General features: G+C 37.4%; 1 protein-coding gene across 2 annotated transcripts in view; it reads right to left on the bottom strand.

Moving 5' to 3' along the window:
* STK24 (serine/threonine kinase 24) overlaps positions 1–16,440 on the bottom strand; it is a 52,616-nt gene that overhangs the window by 27,167 nt on the left and 9,009 nt on the right. For both annotated transcript variants that reach the window (XM_015624623.3, XM_015624633.3), the window contains exon 2: positions 12,337–12,567. In XM_015624623.3, the coding sequence (XP_015480109.1) occupies positions 12,337–12,567 (231 nt within the window). The remainder of the gene's footprint in view (positions 1–12,336; positions 12,568–16,440) is intronic.

Here is a 16,440-nt window from a genome sequence, read left to right as displayed (position 1 = left end):
TCCACTGGGGACACATTCTTAAGCAAATTGACATCAATGGACAACTTTGTGAATCTTAAGAGGGCTGCAACCAGCTGATGAGGCCCCATAGAGTTGTCAAAAAACTGTCACAAAGGAGCCATGAATGATGGTAATGCTGTAGTAAAGAATATTACCAAGCTGGGGTGCAGGACTGACAAATATTTTGTCTGGGGAGCGTTTCTGAGGCGCTTACCTCCTTTGAAGTCTCTTGGCGTCAGGATGAATGCTAGCTGTCCTGGGGCTGCCATCCCTTTGAGGGGAGGGAGATACAGATGAGCCCAAAGGTTCTCTTCTAAACACAAGTCCTTACTGCAAGCTGGCCAAAAGGTCCCTGCAATCAAAGAAATCATTGTGGTTTTGCATGTGGCGCATTTATGTCCTTTCATCAAGGTTTCTCAGCCATCTAACATGTTCAACCACAAAGGAAAAAATAAAGGCATCTGCTGGGCAGCCAATGCAGAACAGAAACTAAGTAAAGAGAAGAACTGCTCATTCCAGTTTGGACTCTGTGAAGTCCATGAAAAACACAGGTAATGTGACACTTCAGACTAAGCACAGCCACCTCAGTGTACAGTATTTTATGCATGTATATATGTATTAAAAAGCTGTCTGCCTTTGGAATCATTCTCCAATGCTCTGAAACTCCTGCCTTCTTCAGGTCTCAAGAAAAAATGTTACATTTTAATTCCTAGACATACATACTAGTCAATTCTGCTATCTAATGCAGCAGATATTCTTCAACAATTACCTCTTGCAATCACCACAGCAGTATACAATTAATCTTCAAATGCATCTTTTTTTCCATAAGCTAGTTGTAGCAGAGCTTGCAGAGCCACTTTTTTGCAAAAAAACCCACAACAATGAACGTTCTGTCACAGTGCTGAAAAAAGATTCCTTCTGCAGAGCATTTAGCAGACTTTTGTGTTTGCATGCCAACATGCTAAAGCCACAAGCTCCATGTTTTTCCTAATGTGAGTCATCTCAAACAGTGTCCATATTCACAGCCTCCTTGGCACATTTCCTGGGCACATGCCCTTCCACCATAGAAATTATTCTTTATAGCCCAGCTGTCACAAGCCTAGGCATGTCATATTAAGCACATGATTTCCCCGAGCTGCAAACTAGTGGGCAATCTGGATCTGTAACTTCTACCAAAGTATATTACAGTAGAAGCACATAGACGTGTATTTCTTGAATTGGCTGCAAAATCAGCTCCTAGCTAGCAAATTCAAAAAACTTGCACAACAACAGAAGAACAGCACGTATTTCACTTCATAAAGGAATGGGTAACCACTTCTTTGGAACACTAAATGTACATGAAACCATACGCTTCCCACATGCCTAGAGCCACTTTCCCTCTCCTTGCTTCATAACACAATGGTGGAAGAGTGAAAAATCCTGTCCCTTATCCTTTTAACTGTTACGTTTTTCATTCTTAGTGGGACTGACAGGATTCATCCTTCCCTTCCCTGTCCACCAGGTAAGTAAGTACTTCACTGCCTTATGGGGGGAAAAAAAACCTACCTGCTAACTGGGGTAAATCTTTTCCCAGGAAGTCCACTTACAGAGACACATGAATGAGTGACTTATGTGGTCCTATGACATTCCCAACAGACCATCTACTCACCTCTTATAAATAGGCACCAAGAAGGAAAGTAGCAAAAAAAATGTAACCCATAATCAAAGCGCCAAATGGAACTGAATTTTACTGAGTGATACTGGTTATTGGTGAACTGCACAAGGTCTCAAAATTGAAATTTTGAAGCAAAAGCAAATCAAGAAATTGGAACCAAAATAAATTAGCATTAGTTCACAGAATTCCTTATCTCAGATAAATTGCACTACACCTAAAGCAGAACTAACAAAAGAACCTTGCAGACAATGAATACTGAGATTAGCAATTTCCCCTCCACCAAAAATGTCACCATACACATGTGTATCTTAAACCTTCTTCACTGGAGTAGTTCACATCAATAAGACTCAGGAGGTTTATAATTACTCCCTTCTCTATACCAGAAACAAAATTCCAACAGCAAACACAAGGCAAAGGAACCCCTTCTTCTCCACTGTCCAAAAATACAATTGCTCCAATGCTCACACCTGTTCCTATTTACCCACTGTATCAAATTAAATTCAAAATGAAAGTTACAAATCAGATTTACTTCTTAGCTCAGATATCAACTCATTTATCGGTTTAATCCCTTTTTTACCACTTACCACAACTCCCAACATCTGCTGCACCCCTTCTCTGCAGCCTATCAAGCTATAACACTCTTTTCCTACCCCTTTTGCATTCACATGTTATTAAATTCCACTACTCCCTTTACAGAACGCACATAGGCCAATCCTTCTTCAAAACTCTTACTACTAATGGCGTTTGTACACATATATCAACCCTACAATAGCTCAGGATCTTCAAGTCAAATTTCTGTCAAGGTCATCGTTCCAGTTCCAAAAACTTAATTTTTCTGGAAACCCATTATTATTATTTTCCACTTTTTGTCTTAACAAATTTTACCCTAACTCTAATTGCTGGTAAAAACACCCTCTATTCACATAAATAATTTCCATTCTCCCTTCCTCTTTTGTTTTTGTTTTGTTCTTACAAGTTGCTGTTTCAAGGAACTGTTGAAGGAAGCAGAAAGGGAGAAAGCTTAGGACCTCCAAACAATCATTTTTATCCCAACTGTTATGCAACAGCTTAGAATTTAATAGTATAATGAAAGAACCTTAAGAATTTGTTTGAAAACTCTGGCTACCTAATATAAGAACTGCAATGTTTTAGAACTACTACAATCCTTAAACCTTTTAACTGGGAAACTTCCCTTTTGAAGTTCAGTATTTCTGAGTCTAACCAACTTTCTCCCAAATAACAATTTCTGAAACTTCAGCATTCAATTGTTTAAAAATTCTTACTAACACGTTTAGCAACATGCCATAATGTCCCTTAAGTGTAAAGAATGTGACTCTTCTGCTTTTATACCACTATGTACATACAGAGCACACAGACACTTAGAATAAGTCATTTGACCCAAAAAGCTGTATAAATGCCAAAGTATACTTAAGTAAAAGAAAGTTGATTGAGCATACACACAACCTAACATTCATATTCAAGATGCAACAAAAACATAATAACTATGTAAGAGCACCAGATTATGATGAATGTAAGTAACGAAGTTTTCAATCAGAATGTTTTAGAGGTTCATGAGAACATCAGATCAATAGACTGGCAGCCACCTGATGGCAGGCCTAATCATATTCTAGACAAAAAGCTTTGTGCCAGGAAGCCTACCTCAGAAAAAAAATGGGGAACCAAAACTAATGCACCTAAGCCTGGGCATAAATACATACATACACACAACTGTCTTTTTCAGCTCTACTGCTGGCTGATGGAAGAAGCTCCATAAACGATGTATTAGCAGTGGGCTTGCATAAAACTTTAGACTAATCTGAACCATCAGCGTACAATGCTCTAATCCTTAAGATAAAAGGTTTAAAAATATCAAGAGGTAGTTAGTCCCCTGCCTACTCAGTGAGCTGAACCACTCTTCACTGAAAGTTCCAACAACCCCAGTGGCCACTTGCAAGGCAGAGCTGCACCTCCCCTTTGCAGCAACAGCAGCAAAAAGCTTGCACCTCAATGCCACATTAACACTCCTTTTTATTGTTTCAGAGGCCTGCAGCAAGAAGCGCAGCAGTTAACGCACAAGTTACAGAAAGACATTTTACACAAGACTACATGTGGTTAGAAAGCAATGCTACATCATCCTGATCTGTATGGTCAAACTAAATGCAGGGCTTCATTTACAGCTCATCTAGCAGTAAGCCATTACCAAAAACTGTGGTACTTTTCTCTTCCCCCACCTCCCAGCTTTTAGGCCACCCGAGTCTACCATTTTTTTATTTATACTTTTTTGCACCTGACTTAGCAGTTCTGTAGACACAAGTCAGAACTGGCTGATCTGTTAGTGTTCGGGGTTTGCTCTTTTCAAGAGCCACTTTGGTTTTGGTAGGGATGGGAGAAGACACTGAGGAAACTTGTTTCCCAGCTGAACCAAGTCATGATGCAGCCAACAGCTCCAACACAACATGTTGAAGGAACATGTAAGCAGGATGGGGAACAAGATACTGCTGCTACCTATTTTTCATACCTGTTAGATCTGCCTAAAAGCAGGTACTGAGGTGAAATTACACACGTACCATACAGAGGTCAACAATCATAGCAGTACAGAGGCAGCTTTGAAGGCCAACACAAGGACAACACAAACATATTACTTCCAATAAATGGTATTTAACATTAAGCTTTCTAAATTTTTATTTAAAACAAGATCAAAATAACATGATACAGTTAAGCACTTCCACAAAACATAAAATATAGTTACTACAGACCCTGTTTTCTTTGAGATATACTAGGTGATGCTTCACAATGTTGATTACTTGTACAGTAAGAACTACTTAGCCATAATATGATGAAAATGCAGAACTGATTACACTGATGAACAGCAAAATTCTTGAAGTCATCATTGTTTACCAGTCAGATTTTCCAACGGATGTGAAAAAATAGGGCAATATGATGCAGATTCCAGAAAGTGCTAATAATCTCTTCAACTGCTAAAGGAAATACTGGAATTAACTAATTTCTAAAACTAGAATTCAAAACAGTACCTTTGAATAAAGACAATGCAAACAAGGGACTTATTTCTCATTAATAGCACAGCAAATGACTACAGGGAAAGACAGAAGTCGTAAAGACTATGGACAACAAAGGTTCATCGTTCAAGGTAACATCTCTGAAATAAGAACCAAACTATTTTAAATATGAAAACAGGACTTCACAGCAAAACAACATGACTCTAGAAACAGAGTTTATGGGTTCTTTGGCATCCTTTTGCCTTAGTCTTATTTATGGCTACTAGGGGCTCCATCAATGGAAGCTTTCTACTCGTTCTCTCAATCAGTAGACTGACAAGATCTGAGAGCCTATCAGAACCATTACAGGAACCTTTTTGCTACCTCCCTCTGAGCAGTCCAGCCAGACGTCACCCCCACATTTACTACAAATTAATGTGGGCAACACTCATTCAACTTCTCTGAAGGCTAGGGCTGCCTAGTGAGAACACAGGGTTACCAGCGCTTCAGAAGAAGAGTAAGCATACCAGAACACAGGCTGGCTCACATGAAAGTGGGCCTCATTTTGTTCTCAACATTGCCACAGTAACAATTTGCAACCCCAGCCTTCCTCTTATTCCAGCAGCAAGAATTCCTACAGGTGAAGACAATTCCTTCTAGCTTTGGCCAAGAGAATGAAGAAGGCATTTCAGCACCTCAAGCCCTCACAAAATGCAATGACGACGGCCCCAAGTGAAGCAGGAAACGTGAAAGATAGTTACACCTTTTTATTTTAATCCTGCTTAAATGAGTTCAGAGGACAATGGGACTAGGGAAGGATGTGGAGCACAAATCTCATGAGGATCACCTGGGGAAGGTGGAGGAGAAAAGGAGGCTCAAGGGAGACCTCTCTACAACCACCAGAAATGAGACTGCAGTGAGGTGGGAGTCGGTCTCTTCCCAGGTAAGGAGTGACAGGATGAGAGGAAACAGTCTCAACTTGTTCCAGGCAGAGAAATTTCTGCACAGAAAAACTTTTGCACAGAAAGGGTTGTAAAGCATTGGAACAGTAGTCACCATCCCTGAAAGCATCCAGAAAAAGTGAACACATGGTTTAATGGAGAACATAGCAGTCACGGTGCTAAGTTGATGGCTGGGCCTAATCTTCAAAGGTCTTCTCCAACTTTAACAATTTTATGACTCTATGGTTCTAACGCGCATCCAAAGTTCAGGGACTGTAGTTTGCAATAGTAAGGTGCACGAGCTGTGCACCTGTGGGGCAGGGCACAGAGCACAATGATGGATCATCAAGAAACTACTCACATGCTTCACTTCTCCCTGCACTGAGGTAGCAGCCCCTGTTGCAGGGAATTCTACAGTCTTAAAGTTAAGCAGGAAAAATCTGTTCCATCTCCCACCCTGATAAGCACAATGAAACCTGCCATAGGCTGCCTGCTATATCAAGTGAAGACAGAATGCACCATGTCCATTGACTTCTGGCTGACCCACAGCATACATTTAAAGTCACATCAGTTCAGAGATGCTCGTCAATGTTAAAGTAAACCAGTTAAACCTGTAAAGCAAAAGAACATCAACTTTAAATTTACTGAAGTCCCACATAAACACCTACACTCCAAGTTACATTACCTAGAATATTCAACACATCTACATTAAAGTTCATGAGTCTCCTAAAGCATACAAGCTCAGACTTCTTTAAATTCAGCAAACACTGATCTAAAAAAACCCAAAAACCTGCTAGTGGCATAAAACCCACCTCATATAAGCTGTTCCAATAGTTAAGCTGTCTTTCCTTTAAAACAGTGCATGAGATTATCAGATGGAATTTGCTTATCTTGACCACTCATCTTGTCATATTTTGGCATAACTGATTAGAAAGCACTAAACTATCAGCACTTAAACACAGAAGGGCTTTCCTATATACACACTGAGTCACTTTCAACCTTCTCTTGAAAAAACAAAACCTAGCCTGAAGTTCAGTCATCCTTCAGAATACAGGCTTTCCAAACCTTCAGCCATTCCTGAGAAGCTCTTTACTGACCTCATTGCAGTTTTCCAGCCCACTATGAACTGGCCATGTTATTCCAAGAAGACTGTCACTGATCTTGTGTGTACCAAAGCCCTAAACAACGTAAGACTGGCTACAGCTCAGCCACAGCACTGTTTACCAACTTCACATTCATCTGATTACCAAAAATGAAACCACAGATTAATTTCACAATCACCATTTTTCATAAGTACTTTTTTGTTCTTGCTGGAGTTCATTTGCCAGAGCTCACTGTACGGAGTTCAGAGTTAATAAACTTCATTAAAGCACTTTTTCTTTCTTATTAGGGTAAACTATGTCACTCATGAGAGTTAACCAGAAGCTATTTTCTGTGTTCTCCCTGTCTACAGAAACACCAGCTTGACTTTCAGCAGTAGGTATACTGCATCCTAGACATGAAATAAAAAGCCATACAAGTTTTATGTGACATAAAGCCTAAAGTTAAAATTATTGGCAACTATCCTTAATGAACCCTCTGTCACAGCTTCCTATAAACTTTTTTAAAGAATTCTTAAAATATATTTATAAAATGAAAAGCTGTCTGTGTGAAATACGGGGGGAAATAGAAGTCTTATTCTTCTTGGGTCAGAAAATTTAAACAGTTCAAAAGAGGGTATTCTCTGAAGCTCTAATGTATGCTAGAAAAATATATTTGAAGGATGAAGAAATACAAGCTTAGACACAACAATATTTTTTTAAAATACAGCAATATTTTTTACAAACATACTACAAACTAGTTCAATACCAGTTTGATATCATTTGCACCTAGTTATAATGGATGATGGAAGTACTTACAAATTATTTGCTCTGCCATTACATACATATGTACAGAAGTCTAAGATGAGGAAATGAAAGGATTTTTAACATCTACATACATATAAACACACTGATTTCAGCTTTTACCATAAACACTTATTAATCTAAGCTTTGAGTGTAATGTACACATACATACATGCAAAAAAGTCAAGGGTCTTTAATCTACAATATTTAAAATATATGAGCAAATTAATTTGCTCATATATTTCTAAATAATAAGACAAGAAATAAAAACATTATTAAGTTATAATAAAGCCATATTTAATGTTATTAATAAAACTGAAGAAACATTACCAGTGAGACATCTGAATCTTGAAAATAAAACCCATTTCAAAAAACAAGTATAGGAGAAACAACCATAGAACCAAATCTAACTAATCTCTTGAAAAATCAGGAAAGTAGAATGAGATGCAAAAAGCAGAGCTGACAAGCTTCTAGACTGAAAAAGTTTTAGAATAAGTAGCACAGCAATACTTCCTAAGAGTTCCAACATAGCAAAACTCCAAAGAGACAGCAAATTTCAGCCAAATTGATAAGAAATGTTTAAAAACTTAACAAAACCAAAAGAATCCCTAATCCATTACAAGGAAAAACGTGGATGCTGTTAACCTAAAATCTAAAGAAGTAAATAGACCGAGAGGTTTCATTGATTAATTCTATAAGGATCTAAAAAGAACTACTATTCTTCTGTCTTTGGAGCATTTAATCAGATCATAGAGGAACAGACGAACCTTCATTTGGAAGACAGCAAAGAACACTAATACAGGTTTTTAACATGCCATGGCAGATAAGGAACGGCAATCCCTGTAGATATCTGCACCCCAGTAAACCATGAAGCTACAATTTACTTTAGGAGCACTTTTTTTTAACTTTAGTTACTTACTATATCCTACAGTAGACAAAAACCTTTTTTCTCAATAGAATGGGAACATCAAGCCATTAAATTTAAAAATACAATGCATTTAGAAAAGGGCTTTTTCATTTCTGTTTTATATAAATACATCTTGATTTCTGACAAAAAAGGTGTGCCTCATATAATTTTTTATTAAGAATGACAACCTAAACTTATACCACTTCACTACTGCTTGTGCTCTATTTGCATGAACTCTGACCACAGCAACTGCACACAAACCTCCAACAGATGCACAGAACGAAGTCTAGAGGGAAAGCACCACTTGCTTTGTGGGAGCAGTAGGTTGCTTCTTATTTAAGACTCATCGTTCTAAAGCCGCAATATTTCATATGAACTGATATGGCTTAGTCTCTGGATATGAAAGAAGAACTTGCTATAAAGCAAACATATTTCCAAAATATTCAATTAGGATATACAGAGAACTGCAGAGTAAGAAAATTTAACAAGGCTTTTGGGTATATTACACTCTTCTAGGTAGAACCTAGAAATTAAACAGTGTTTTTAAAAAGTTTCTTGAACAAAGTAACTTTCATTAAATTGTAATAGTTATTTCAAGCTGTCTTAGCATGTATATCATGCAGTCAGAACCAAGAGCTTGACAAGCTCTTCTCACGTTATCTCAAGACAGCAAGAGGTCTCAGGCAAGGACAGCAGCATTATACAAGTCTTCTAAAATTTCAAGCAACAGGTTCCTGAACACACTGGCATATAAAATCATTTAGCTTAATGGAAGAAGGCATGGAATAACATAGAAAGAATATGAAGATTTCTCAAAGACAGATTATTTGGTTTATAAGAAAATAAACATATATTAAAAACCTCAAGACCAAACCATTCTACCTACCTAGAGAAAGGATAGCAATTCCAAAAACATTTTCAATATGTCTTCCAAAATAATGAACAGAAAATCAAATTAAGAATTCCCTAACAGTACCTCTTTCTATCAAACATCCACCAGAAACATGGTCAACACGCATGAGGCTGCACAAACTAGAGTATGATAACTGGTGAAGTGGCTGACAATATAAACTGAGATCCTATTGTTTTCTTACTTGCTTAGTTCAAAAAAGTTTGTTCTGTGACAAGACATTATTATCTTCATCATAATTAGTGCTAAACTGTCCAATCACAGAAGAAATAATGTCTCCTAATCACTCAATACATGGAAAATAAATGTGTTGAACATTCTCAGTGACAGATTACCTGCACTATCAGAAAGAGAGCTAAAAGATGGTCAGACCCTTAGAACTACATATGGCAGTCCTGGCTTCCAAATACAACTAAGACCTGCAGCAAATAAACTTAGATTTCTAGCCAAGAATATGAAGCAATTCATTTCAATATTAAAATAGTCCCTTTTGTGTGCGTGTGTGTGTGTGCATGTGTGTACATATGTGATGATACATTATCTCTATCTGATAACAAGACTTGACTCTTATTTTAGAAAGCAAATAGAACTTCTACTTCAGCATCACCTAATAACCACCACACATTAATTTTTAACAGCATAAAGAAATTAGCTTTTTCTTTTGAAGACCAAATGTTTTGTAGCACCAAGTGTCTTACAAACAATACACATTTACAAACAACTGAAGCATTGAATACATGAGCAGTTGCACATTTTATTAACTGTAGAAAGAGCTGCACTTCTCTGCAAAAGTAACTGAGTCACACACAGCCAGTATTGGCGCAGTATCTTAGGAAGCTGACACAATTTGAAAAACTCACAGGCTACTGCACTGAATAGAAAAAGGGATGTGGAAGGTATTAGAGGGTCCCCCTCACAACAATAAGCACAAGTATCTGTCCTGACACTTGGACCCAGACAAACTCATTCCGGGTACCGAGCCATACAATCTCTTCTCACCTTCCATTAGGAAAAGCAGCCACTGCCATAACACCTTCAAAAAACATCAACATTCACTTAGTTCAAATTTGAACACAGGATTTTCTTTTTCAGACTCATTGTAATGATACATTTCTAGAATGACTTTCCCATCAGACTTCTTCTTATACTCTATTTCTTATGCTGTAAGAGCTAATATCCCTAGCTGGTTTCTCACTTGGGCGAAATGACACTAAGGGTAACTAGAAATTATCACATCCAATTTCAGGGCTCTGGAGATGATGGTCAAGGGTCTGGAGGCCCAGGTAGTCTTCTCCTTGATTATGCCAGTTTGGGAAAACGATGAGAGAAGAAGTAGATGGATTTACATCCATTTACTTACACCAGCTGTACCACTGGTGCTGGCTACAAGGTTTTGGTTTAGGACTCTGCCGATAGGAAGAGATGGAACCCACCTCATTAAACAGGTCACACAAGCCTTTGCCAACAGAATGGCCAACCTGGTAAAGTGAGCTTTGAACTAGGAAAAGCAGGAGAAGAGGAAAAGACTGTATGACACTCCCTTCCACCTCTACTGAGACACAGACACACTCAAATACCCATGTGAAGTGCTAGCACACCAATGAAGGCAGTATAGGGAACAAGCAGCAGGAATTTGAGATCTGTGTGCAGTCACAAGGCTTTGATCTCATTGCAACTACCCAGACATGATGGGACAGCTCACACAACTAGAATGTCACAGAGCAGGGCTACAACTGTTTAGAGCAGACAGACCAGGAAGGCACAGCTGTGCAGATGACATACTTCATTTAATTATCAATCCTTGACAGTGCAATTTCAAAAGTAGTAGAAGCCATGGGGAAAAATTTATCAAATTTACTGTGATTGATTAACTGTTTGATACTTCTGAGATCAAACCTACACATAACATCTAAGTCTGGTAACAGGCTATCAAGTCTAAAGATCATTACCAAAGCCTTCACTGGTAAGATATCCAACCAAACTGGTTCAGAGCACAAGGAAGGAAGGAAAATCTGTCTCTCACTTGAGTCATGTATCTCCCAGAACCAGAAAAACTCCATTTTTCTTTGGAAATTAAGTGGCAATCTCAGAAACACAGAGATAAAAGAGGGCCCTCCTTTCGGAACCTTCATGTCTTTCCTGATAAATAGAATACTTATACAAAAGTAAAAGCAGACTGAATTAAAGTATTTCTGACTACTTCTAACTACAAATCCTGCAAAGACAACAGTCTCTTATCTAGATACTCATCTTATGGTCATAAAAGAAAGAGCTTTGTTCTGGGACAGGAACAAAGCCTTCCCAAGGAATAAAATAATACCAAAAGCTTCCAGATATTGCCACTACCCTCAAGATGTAATAAATTGTTTCATCCATCCAATTAAAAACAATAACAAAAAAAGAAAACCTTAACAAAAGAGCAAACTATCAGGCACACTTCAAACTGAATCCTGACAATAATAATATGGCAGTGGGAGGAAAGCGAAACAGATTCACAAGACAGTTAACAGAAACCCCTTCCATCATTAGCTTCACCTGTATCTAATGTGCAAAATAATTTACTTTCAGATTTTTTAATTTTTAAATCACTCAGACCCCAAAGCTAGGTTCAGTCTCCTCAAAAGGACAGCTTAAGAGCTTAGAATGATCAGGAATCAAACTTTGACAAAAAATTTCAAGCTTCACAAAACAATTGATATTAATTGCTTTTAATATTTTGATAATTCAATTCAGGCTTAGGCTGAATTTTTTGAATTTAAATAGCTTAATAATAAGAGAATATAAACATATTAGATCTCAACAAACTCATGTTTTTAAAGGGTTTTTTTGTACAGAAATAGCAACAGACAGACATTTTTCCTATTAAGTTCTGTCACATACTTCACAAAATACAGTAACTCATTCTTTCTTTAGAGTTGAAAGAAAAAAATACATTTTTCTTCAACTGAGGTTTAACAAATCTCACCAACAAAAACAGGCACTACTGGATAGCCTGGAAAAGAACTACTTGTAAAATCAAATTGCCACCATCTATGAGCATCTTACCTTTAAATAGGATCCATAATATTTAGTTACATAAGGACTGTCACACTGACTCAACACTGTGATTTCTTGTTGGATGTCTTCTATTTCATCTTCTGCTTCTTCTAGGTCAATAATTTTTATAGCAACAACTTTCTGAGTCCGATTGTCAATTCCTTTAAAAACTTCACCAAAAGACCCCTTACCAATTCTCTCCAGTTTCGTAAACAGTTCTTCTGGATCTGCCTTCAGAGTCTGTTAAGAAGAAATTAAAGAGAAAAGTCACTCAATATTTGTAACACTAAAACAAAATGTGGTATCTTTAAAGGCAACAAACACTTCTAATTCTGCATATTCCGATTTACCTAGCTACTGTTTTCTACCTACAAAACTGTCATGTACTTTCTAAATCCCTTCTATGCACACAGTGATATGTTTATGTTTTGCTGTATATAAATACCAAATTTAACACTGTCTGTGTGTCAGGGTTTTATCCTATTTGGCAACAGAAAATGCTGCTATCTCAATTTCTTTTTCTTTGCCAATAAATAGTATCCAGAATGAAAGATCATTACAAAGATTTGTTTTTTATTCAAACCAAATAAATCAAACACTACTACCAATAAAAGCAAGCTTTTTGTCTAACCTTTTCTATTGAAATTGGCTCCCTCCTAGATCCCAGAATCCCTCTTTCATATTTTTTCTCGTATCTCATCCTAAGGATTCCATTAATCTCCTTCAGTGCACAGAGTACTACTTCCTTTTGTTTGATGTGACAATCTTCCTCAATTTTCTCCTACTAAGGATCACCTGCATAAATAGCCATGCTTCCTCCTTCTCCCTGATGCCAAGGTTTTCGCTATCAGGATTTATTTATCTTTTTCTTCTTCTCTCAGTTGCATAGTCATTCACTCCTAAAATACATACTGCTTCCAGCTTTCTTGATTTGAGCAGTCACATAAAAGCCACAAGTGCTCACCTAAACAAAATACAAGATTTGGGTGGACTGCACTGCCACATTTGGTTTTTCTCCACTATCAAGTATTCAGCCCCCTACTGCTACTCAGACTTCTCACTTTCAGTGCACATATGGTAAGTTCCACAGTATACCTTCTTAATCTAAGCATGGAGCCTCACTAGCTAACAAAAAATACATACATTTCAACTACAGGGGGGTTGGACTGTCTGACCTTTAAATGTCTCTTTCAATTCAAACTATCCTATGATTAAACTGGAAAAGTCATAAATAGAGAGAATAGTTGTGAAATGAAGAAAGATAGGATAGGATTATTTAGAATCTTGCCCTTAAGAAAAAAAAATAATACTTTAAAAGACTTGTGTTTTTAAAAGATGACACTCATGCTAGCTAAGTGGAAATACATCACTGATATAGAAAAAGGTTCATACAAGAAGAATTCAGTAATGCCTAAATAAGCATGAAACCACAGTTTATACTTAGCCCAACTCTGTAGTAGCCTGAAGAGGGGAATGAGAAATTCTAGGTTACGACTGACAAGCACTAAAACATTTCCTTTAACATTTAAATTTAGCTTATAAAGCACCTCTCACCTATACTTTTCTGCTCTCACATCTCAAATATTACATAATTAACCCATACAGCTGCAAGAGGAAGATAACCTAGAACATAGTTTCTCTGGAGATATCTAAATTTCATAGCTGAAAGAGGTGTTTTGAAGACCAGGTAGTCGGGACTGACTGAACCCAAAGATAAAACCACTAGATTCTCAGAGCATTTTATCATCATCTGGCACAAACTGAGAGTACACAACTAGTTTTAGTACTTTAAAGTCAGCTCTAAAGCATCACAGCTTTCAGATAATCATTCCAGGAACACATCACCAGGGAGATCAGCCCAAAGCAGAAACACTCTAAGTGCACCTACTGCAAGACTTCACCAGCCCCAAGAAATTCCCCCTGCTTTACATCTTACTGATCCATCCTCTTATCCAAAGTTTTGAGAAACAAACAGAAGGGCATGGGGTTGTATCACTCTCTTGCCATTAAAGGAACAGAGCAAAAGATCCACATCACTTCCACGGAAAGCACCTTGCTCCTCCTTTAATTTCAATGTAATGAGAACAGCATACTATTACACACTATTAAATATTACATACAGAATGTATCTATATATGTATATATACATATGTATCTCCCACTTGGAAACCAGACCAGGGCACTTCATGGTTTCCCACAAACAGCCATCCCTTAGCTGCACAGTAACCCTTACCAACATTTCCAGGGACATAATTTCTAAGAGATCACAAATCTACAAACCAAATTGTGCTTATTGGTTCTTCTCTTGCCTCACAGAATGGTCTGCTGTCAGTATTCAAACCAGTCATCTCTGAGAACTCTTCATGAATAAAAATACCCTTAACACCTGCATCAGAAATTTTCCTTTGTGGAAAACTATTATCCATCTATGCTTTCATACATTCTGTGCTGGAATTTGCGATGATGTGCTGTAGAGAGCTGTGCACACCTAATCCATCCACAGGAGCCTTCCAGTTCTTCGTTAGCCACAGGAATCTGAGCATTAAATCATTACAAAGGCATCTGGGTAAACCACAAACCAATCCCAGTTGCAGCTGCCTAAAAAATATCATTTCTCACCTCCTGAGACTAAAATGCCAGCACCGCTTAGTTGCAGTGCACTGCAGTTGCTCACATGAAGAAAATGAAACAGCTACGTGAAACAGCAGCTTTTTTAAGTTCTGCTGGCTGTATGTACACACCCCCTATTTTCCCTTTTCCCATTAACAATCTATGACTATCATATATTAAAGCCCCTTGATTCACAACACCACAGTCTTCAGAGACTTTCAGAAACCTCGGTTTCTTTTTTACAGTGCAAAGCTCTTTGTATTCTGGTGTTAAGCTGGCAGTTTTATAAGATAACTGTAAAAGAAAATTAACAATTACAGAAAAGTAAGGAAAATAACTGTTCCTGGAAGACCCAAGAATAAGGGAACAACTGTTTGTTTGATTTTTTTATAATCAAAATTTTACAGCCATTTTGAAATGCCAATTGTTCAGTAATAACAGGACTTAATGGGATCAAAATCATTATCAATAATAATGTTATTTCAGAAGTTTCCTGTGAAATTCCTAAATAGTAAACAAACAAATCTTCCCTTCCCAGTTCACAACTTTTGTACATTCATTCCTTTGTTCTAAAATGTAACAGTTGCCATTCCTAAATTTTCTTCTGAGAACAGTAGGTAGCAGTTGTTTCAAAAAACCTGAACACACCCTTGCTCTGTAAGAAGTTCTCAGTTTTCTTCTCAGAACATCAGGTTTAAAGTGAAAGCCTTAAACTACCGGCAACCTGTGTTTTTGCAAAACCTAAGAGCTGGTCTCTTAAATGACCTGCTGTCTTTCAAAAATAAAGAGATCAGGCCTCCAGATACATAATCAACTGCTTGAATCTGAAAGTACGTAAGTGGCCAATTCCCACCCATTTTTCCAAGATCACATCTGGAAAGGATTCTTGCCAAATTTGTTTTTGCTTGGTTTTGTAAATACTTCCAATATAGACAAAATAAACAAATAGCTTTATAAATATTCTCTCTACACAACTACATAGAGAAAATTACTTCCACAGATACTGCCACTATGGTTTTGCTCACTCTATTCTTTGCAAACTTTTACTAAGCAGAGAGTTTATTCCTACTAATATTAAAATAATGGGAACTGATCAAATATTGCTAGAAACCACAGATAAGAACACCAATATCTGCTGCAAATGGGTAAAGCTAATCACCTTGATAAAGAACTAGATCTCTACTCACCGCAACATTTTTTTTCAAAGCTTGTCACAGAATACATACTGCGACAAATCAAAAATTATGGAGCATTCAGATTGAACAATTCCAGAACTTTCAATTTCCATAAACACTTTAACTACTTTGCTTTTTATTTCAAATAGTTTTTCACACTTTTGAACACAAACTGCAACCATCTTGCCTCACTGTCCAGCTTGCTCAGCCATGCAGAACAAAGTCCTTTTCACCATAAGCAAAGCCACCATTCATCCAATAATTTGAGTAATCTCTCTGTACTTGTTCCACATTGGATTCATTACTTTTGACCTTAATCAGCCAGAAA

This window comes from Parus major, chromosome 1, assembly GCF_001522545.3.
Source record: "Parus major isolate Abel chromosome 1, Parus_major1.1, whole genome shotgun sequence".
NCBI classification, from domain to species: Eukaryota; Metazoa; Chordata; class Aves; order Passeriformes; family Paridae; genus Parus; species Parus major.
This window is presented reverse-complemented; position numbering and strand designations above follow the sequence as displayed.